The sequence below is a fragment of the Trichoplusia ni genome, chromosome 4 (genome assembly GCF_003590095.1).
Source record: "Trichoplusia ni isolate ovarian cell line Hi5 chromosome 4, tn1, whole genome shotgun sequence".
NCBI classification, from domain to species: Eukaryota; Metazoa; Arthropoda; class Insecta; order Lepidoptera; family Noctuidae; genus Trichoplusia; species Trichoplusia ni.
In genome coordinates this window covers 13,133,550-13,141,723 of record NC_039481.1, presented here as the reverse complement: position 1 = coordinate 13,141,723, position 8,174 = coordinate 13,133,550, and the positions used below count along the sequence as shown (strand labels likewise).

Below are 8,174 nucleotides of genomic sequence, written 5' to 3'. Positions count from 1 at the left end.
TCCATGAGCGGTGACAATTGTAAGAAAGATATTTGACGAGAGCCTTTAAAGATATACTTAATACTATTCATCTTCTTTAGTTTCAAACCCATATTTGTATCTATATTTTTATCTCAAGAATAAATCTCCTATCTACTTTAATTTGCCTAAATACACAACAGCCCTTCGAAAAACAGACCAAATGGAAGCACAGCAATCGCGTGGTGTGAAATAAATAATTTAGGACGGCTAATTGAAAGCATACGGAACACAGCTCAATAGAATTAGTGTTGATTTTGTCCGTGTTTGAACATGTTTGAACATCTGTCGCGGTCCGTGTTTAAATTTCATTGTCCTGTAATACTGTTGTGGGGCGTTTTTTGTTTATTAAGTAAGTGAAATGTGGTGTGGTTGTCGTACTTTCTATGATTGTTTTTTTTTAATTTGATCTATTTTCAGATGTTTGAATATGTTTATGGTCGCTACACTACAGTTTGAAATTAACGACGTGATTAACCATATAGGCCGTATAAAGTGTTTTAATTTTCGGTATCTAGATTCTAAAATGCACTAAAATATTTTTTGTCATTTTGTCCCCAGTGAACACAACAAGAGATCGCGGCAAAAATGTATAAAATACTTGTAACCACTTTCTATACATTAAAATTATATTTTTTCTTGTTGTCAACAGAATTATAAACATAAAGAAAGGAATTATAAGCATATATAAAGAACAGAAAAATAAGAACAAAAATAAACTTATTATGAAGTCGTAAATCCATACTAGTCCATACTTAAATATCACTTAACGTTCTAAATCATAGTAGTCCCATCAAAACTATGATAGAATGACAAACTTCATAAGATCTTTAATATTCGTCACGGCTCATGAACCATTATTTATACGGGAGGAAGACACAGCCACGCTTTTAGAGGTCCAATAAATAGTAGGAGTCCCCCGCGATGACAAACATGTATACAAAAAATGATGCAAGGAGGTCGCGGGCACTCCACATAAGTTAACATTAGGGATGGTGAGTGCGGGATTATGAAATTGATTACGGTATGATAATATAAGTAGAGTAGGATGTTAAAAAATAGTTCAAACTGATATAACGGAATAGCCATGATTTTATTAACAAGATATTATAAAAACAATATCGTAAACTGCTACCACAAGATGTCTTAGAGAAACCTAATTTTAAAAAAAATGGATTTTTCTAAATTTTAAACACTTTTACGACAGCATCAGATGTAAAGTGTAACTTTTTACCAGAATTAGTCGTGAATACTAATACTCTCTGAGGAGTAAGGAAACATATTAAAACACTAAGATTTTGTAGAGACGGAACCAATGTGACAAACCGAATTTAACGCATCTGAGTTTTCACCTATAACCGACATCCTAACTTATGGATCAGAAGTAGGTAATCTAATACAAAAAACATCCCATAGGTTCCGAAGGAAAAATCCCGTGGCACCCCATCCCTAGTTCCGAGTCATTTGACACGCCGTTAATACGTTTCCGTACACAATTCATTTTGTTAACAACAGCCCCGTTTCTGCGCAGTGTGGGCATCAGACCGCTTATAAGAGGGTATAATACTATAACAGCTTATTTTGCTACTATTTAAGTAGCAGAATCAATTGTCCGTTTATTAATGGTTTATGTTAATGAATGGGATCTCAGTGCAGAAGCTTTTAGATCACATTGTGATGTTGAAAATAAATATAATAAATGTTACGCTTCCGGATGTTTATATGAGGCTTCCATAGAATTGGATAAAGTTTAAGTATTTACTATTTAGGCATGATTTTCCTTTATTTTTTTTCTTCTTTCTTTTAAAAACTTACTCCCGCACTAAGGAATTTAATCCTTGTGTCGGGTTTTACAAACATACAACTCACATGCACAAAGGCACCCAGACTCAGAACAAGCATTGGTCACACAAACGCTTGTCCTACGCGGGATCGAACCCGCGACACGTCGCGCGCAGTGGGTTTGGCGTGATGACCTCAACCACTCGGCTATCCGTGCAGTCAAATTGTAATTTGACCATAATTTGACCATGACAGTGTATAAGAATAGAAAAGTTTTGCCTTATCGCTTAGTACACGTATAGTTAACTTTTCTTTTTAAATTTTTCAGCTTTCTTAACTTTTTCAGAGTAATTTTCAGATCTTAATACTTAGTTGGGAAACGGCGATAAAACAAAACTAAATAATACATGATCTACTATTACTCATTAAATCTTGTAGGAATAGGGTATTTGACTCTTGAAAAGAGAAAGAGATTATTCAAACCATTTATTTTAGAATATCACTAAGAAATTAAAATCTAATTTTATAGAAACCTTAACTTCACCCAATAAGAATTCAAAAGGAACTCTACAAGACTTACAAGCAAAAACTAATCAAAAATCAAGACTCTACATTCTACACGCATCAAATCTCTTTTCATTTCACTTTATCGCATATATGCTATGCGCCATAATCCCATACACGTATAGAACACTTGCGAACTGTAAACAGTGTATTTAAACCGTCGCAAATGATTGTATGAAACATTTTCACGCTTGTACACTCTCGGAGGGAAGTTGTTAGCGCGACAAACGAATAAAAATACCGTGTAACTGGCAAAGTTGAATGTACGACCAAATGTCAGGAGCGTGGAGGAGACACTGCTGGAAACGACGCTGGGCTGGCTGATAAAGCCTTTTTTGTGCAAAAGTAAAAAAAACTAAGGAAAACAAAGAGGTTATTCCATAATGTATCATTTTATTAGTTGGGGATATCGATAGCCAATCACTTGTAAGTTGAGAGGAAGATACAAAGCGAAGATATAATTTGCGTTGTACATAAAAGTGGTTGGTATATTTGAAAGAAAATTCTAATAGAAGGATGGAAATTGCCGAGATATGATTTGTCGCAAAGGGAACTGTCTTCCAGTACCGTATTTAGCAGATAATATAAAACTAGAGCGGCCTCGGGCCTGACAATTATTCCCGTGATGTCGTATCTTGCGAGAGTTCTCTACATCTCAGTCCGTCCCATATTCAGAACAGAACTTTTGGCCCATTTGTGACTCATGTGAATACACAGATATCTGCTTTGCAAACTTATTTGTTCACTCCAAGAACTCTACCTTCACTTCTATTGTTAAGATCACAAGGTTCAAAATTGTAGGTGTCGTGTTTAGAGAATGGAATGTAGTAGTTGGTATCCAGCATACATTTGAAAAAGCTGGATTCTCATGCTGCGATTCATCCATCATTCATTCTTCATGTGCGGTGTGAAAGACGTCTGTGACGATTATGACGTTCGCTTCAGTGTGACAACGGTCTTTGCTGTCGACGACGCCTTTAGACCTATTGTTATAAATGCGTTTTTTGATTATCAATGCAACGTTCTAACTTTGTTGTGCTTTGAACAGTTTTGTTGAAGATTTCCATTTTAGAATGCTGTTACTTCAGCATTCGGTCAAGCAATTTCCAACTTAAACACTAAGCTTTAAAGTCAAATTTTGGTTGCAATTGCCATGATTTATAATCTTTTTAGATGAAAAGATAAATGTAACGAAGCCTTGATAATACGCAGCAGTTATATATCAGGATTGCATCTCGCGATCTTTATCAGGGGAAACACAACCTTAACATACAGGAATAAGGTTGTTATTTGTCAGTGGATACTTGGATAGTGCTTAAGCCCAGTGAGATAGGTGTAAGACAGTTGTCTAGCATTGTTTAAGGCTCTTGCAGAGATGTTTTGGATGAATGCGTCGTGATATTGAATGACGGCAGACGTGAATGTTAGTCGGGAACAAGGGATCGGTCTGAATGGTTACAAGAAGAGTTTTACGTCAAAAGCTGATACATTACTGTCAAATGATCAACTATTGTGGCTTGAAATTCACTTAATGAGTACATAAAATCAGAAAACAAATAGAGAACCACACACGGTATAAAACACCTGTAACAAACTATGTTCATTGGAAAGGAATAATTAAGAATTTGCTTGGACACGACTAAGCTTACACAAAAAATATTTTTCATATTGTATAACTTAATATGATTTGCAGAAAATTTCAAACAAGTCAAGCTGTGTGACTCACGATCCCGTAACTAAATAAATAATTAAGAATCCAAATATTGAAATTTATTAAAATAATTTTCATAATTGTCATAAAATAATATAAATACTAATTTGTAAAATGGAAAAACAATAAATAACAGTATTTACCTTTCGACAAACCAATCGCTGGCAACACTGGATCTTAGAAGGTTGTAGGGTTAAATTGTATAAACAAAATGCCAATTTACTGGTAAACCGATGAGGTTTCTTTAATTACTATTTTAGTTATAACAGAAGACTTTTGATTGAATTCGAATTGTATAGAGCTGATAATATACAGGCTAATGGTAAAAGAAGAAGAAAATTAATTTATTGCACGGATAGACGAGTGGTTGAGGTCACCACGCCAACACCACTGTGCGCGTCGCATTTATGTGATCCACGAATGCCTGCCTCGGGTTTATTTGTAGAGTTGAATGTTTCCGAAAACCCCGACCAATACGAGGAGTACATTCCTAAATGCGGGAGTCGTTATTCAATGTTCATCAAGAGCCAAGGTCTAAGCAAAAATCTGGAAATAACAGAATTCATATTTCTAGGATCATTCTTGACTCTCGTAAGCAGGATATGAATTGTCCCTTAGTTCCCAACATACTATAGTAGCATCAGCTTCATATAATTCCTTAACAATTAAGTTTTCAATTAATGGAAAGCTTATTATAGAAAAATCGTTTCGCTTCTAACACCGGTGGGGTCTCATAATAATAAAATTAATTAAACAACCCTTTATACCCTGTGATCTCTATACGACGTAGATTAAATTTCCCGATATTATCCCGAGTATACGATTTTAGAATCGAAATTCGATAATTTGTGATTGGTTTTATTGTTTTAGGGGAAATGTACTAATTAAAAGGACTGTGTTTGGAAATAATTATATTCGGATTGTAAGGGTTCTGTAGGGTTTTTTGATTTGAAAACTGATTCTTTTTAATGTTTTGTTTTTCATCCGCAGGACAATTCTTAACGATAACACATAATTGAACAATTTAATGCGTTCTTGCTTCCACTTCCCTTATTCTGTACGTATGGGACTTCAGTTAGAACTTGAATATCCTGAACCTATAAAATTTCCTTCATTCAAGGTCTACCCAGCAATGATAAATATAAAAATAACTCAACGGACACGAATCCACATAAACAGATCCTCAAAAACACAATGATTGACAAAAATTGTCTCCAAAAATACTCTCGGGACAAATACGGGAATCAATCTGGATTTTGCCGAGTCCATCAATCAGGGGTGTCACAAGGCACATTATCGCACAGCTTCCTTGCGAGTGACACAACCATGGGAAAATGGGAGGTGGTGATCTGGGGAAAACAGGGTACAGCAGCTGGGATGAGTCTATGGAAAGGGTTCCCTAAGTGGTTATGTTATCAATGACATGGTTACTGATTGTGATCTAATATTTGGCAAATTTATTTTTAGAATGATTATAATTAACGCTGGTCATATTCAGTAAGCAAAAAATAAGTGTATTTCCTTGAGTATAGTTAGCTTTCCTATCTGGGATGAAATACTTACATTTTGTATATCATAAATCTACGAGTATGATTCTTTTCAATTATGTATGTTATCCTGCTGCAGACATCAAGTTCCACACAAATAAAACAAACCTTTAATAAATATGAAACAACAAGTTAGCTTTATTTCTATCTACTCTTAAAACATAAAATTATGGCCTCATAAAACTTGAACTATAAAACAAATCTATTGCACTCCGAACGGGTAATGGTATGAGATCCTTGTGACGTCACCGGGCACGTAGTGCAGGTCCTGGTAGGCCTTCACCATCATCTGCTGGTTGACGACGGCAAATGGTCTCGGAGATATGCTCTCAATAGACGGAAGAGGCCTTAGATCCAGACTCGGCAACGTTTCCTCTTTAGGCCTAATCGACGTTGGAACAAAGGTGGGCTGTGACATCGAAGGGACTGAGTAGCTGATCATATTGTTGTACACGTACTGGTCGGGGTAAGATAGAGCTTGGTAATTGGCGTCTTGACGCGGTTCCACTTCTACGAAAGTCTCTCTGGTCGTGTAAAGTGCTGGATTTGCGAATGATGCTGAATCTAATCTATTCTTCCTCCTTGGACGGTACTTGTAGTCAGGGTAATCCTGCATGTGTTTTATCCTTAATCTCTTCGCTTCGTCGATAAATGGCCTCTTTTCTGTCTCGTCCAAACTTTTCCATTCGAGTCCCAAACGCTTTGATATTTCTGAATTGTGTAACTTTGGGTTCATCATAGATATCTTCTTCCTCTGCAGCCGCGACCAGACCATGAAAGCATTCATGGGTCTCTTGATGTGGTATGGGTTGGAATGTCTGGATATCTTCGGTGGCTGCCTCGTCGACTGCTGATCCAGTTGATATGCCATGGATGTTACCTCATTTGTTGTTTTTAGAAGTTATAATTGTAATAACCTTTCCTTCAGAGGTTAATTGTTTTTTCATTGCTTATTACCGTGATTTATCAAAAACATGATCAGTTCACTTCTGTCACTGTATAATTATGTTCATTAAACACAGCTTGACGATATCCAAGCAAACAACAGTCTCTAAATACTAAACAGTATTGAGGACATTATAATACCCATCTCTAACGCGGGCGAACATGCACTGATGGTCGGTTTCAAAGCGGACTAAGCCTGAATCGTGTCATTAGACCAACAATGGTCCGATCACAATTGGAATGGACAATTTTCCATGTATTATTTGGAGTTGAATAAAGAGCGGTGACAATGCATTGATTGCTCGCAAATTGTCAAATGATACTCGGCGATGTTTTGTATAAGCCGCGCCTGGGCACCCGCTATCTATTAACTGTACGGTGCACAAAAAATTGATGTAACAAATTGATTTTATTCAAAGATTAATAGTGTGAAATTTATCGTGGTTTACGAATAAAAATTAAGTGCACGGTGCGGCACGCGCTGCAGGTGCTGTTAGGAAGTTTCATGGAAATTTAATAACGATACTTTGGTCTTTTAGGTTTTGTCAATGAAAATATTTTTGGCACGTAATATTCCTATAAAAATAACTGTTATGACTTTCAAAGCAAGTTATTATCAGAAAAAAGAAGAAAAAGGTGACTTAAAAACGGTGAAGGATATAACATAGCAAAATTACAAAATACCTTGAAGATAAAACTCAGGACTATTCCAATACCACCTTTTATTACTCTCCCTTTATTACTTTAATCTTTGTCCAATACTCTGACAATTTTAAGACACACAACCATTTATACCTTTTTTAATCGACAGATGGCGTTGTCTCTTATGACGCGGATTTGATTTAAGTAAGATCTCATTTTACATTAATTGATTTATTTTAACGTATCTTGCTACAACTAAGCTCACAGGAAACCTATTTATGTAAAACAAGAACTTTAGTTACCTAGCTAGCCACGATAATCTACAATCTAAATACCTATTTTGAATTAAAGCCATCTATTATATAACCGTGACACTACTACCTAATAAGGAATAAGGATCAGAAACCTTGCCAGGACATTTTTTCTAAAGCTAATAATGTCACCAATGTTCCCTAGATGTCGCTACTCACCGTACAACTATGTTTTCATCCACACCTTAGATTTTGCAACCGACTGCGAATAGACAAGTAGTTGTTGTGATTGTGTATTGTTAGGTTACAGAATAAAGTTAAGGAGCGGCTAATCCTTGCAACATAATGGCTATTCATCGATTTAACTCGATTTATCATGAATAGGATACAAAGGAATGGGTTTATGGTACTGTGTGTCTTTGTTCTGAATACCTACTGCGAATAAAGGCTAGTTTGTTTCTGTATCCTGTTCCTGTCCCTTAAAATATATTTTATTTCATTAAAAAATAATAATACTGGAAGAAAAGTCTTCACTAAATTTAAACTTATGAGAGAGAAAAAACCAAGATCAATAAAACGGCATACAACGACAAGGGCATTTCAGTAAACCTTAATAGTATCGAATTGTTACTTGAACATTTAAAAATGCGCTATTCTTTTTCGACAATGAATTCGTAATTCATGAACCGCCATCTGAAATACTTTGAGACTGTT

The 8,174-nt window shown here is 35.6% G+C and overlaps 1 protein-coding gene across 1 annotated transcript; it reads right to left on the bottom strand.

Annotated features, from left to right (window-relative positions):
• Positions 1 to 5,157: 5,157 nt before the first annotated feature.
• LOC113493091 (transcription factor sox-2-like) lies at positions 5,158 to 7,090 on the bottom strand. Its single transcript, XM_026870912.1, has one exon. It carries the CDS (start codon positions 6,491 to 6,493, stop codon positions 5,825 to 5,827), a length of 669 nt encoding a protein of 222 aa, XP_026726713.1. The 5' UTR covers positions 6,494 to 7,090; the 3' UTR covers positions 5,158 to 5,824.
• Positions 7,091 to 8,174: the final 1,084 nt, after the last annotated feature.

Bases quoted from the DNA above. Each gene is read 5' to 3' on its own strand.
- LOC113493091 (XM_026870912.1), bottom strand. From the start codon at position 6,493: ATGGCATATCAACTGGATCAGCAGTCGACGAGGCAGCCACCGAAGATA.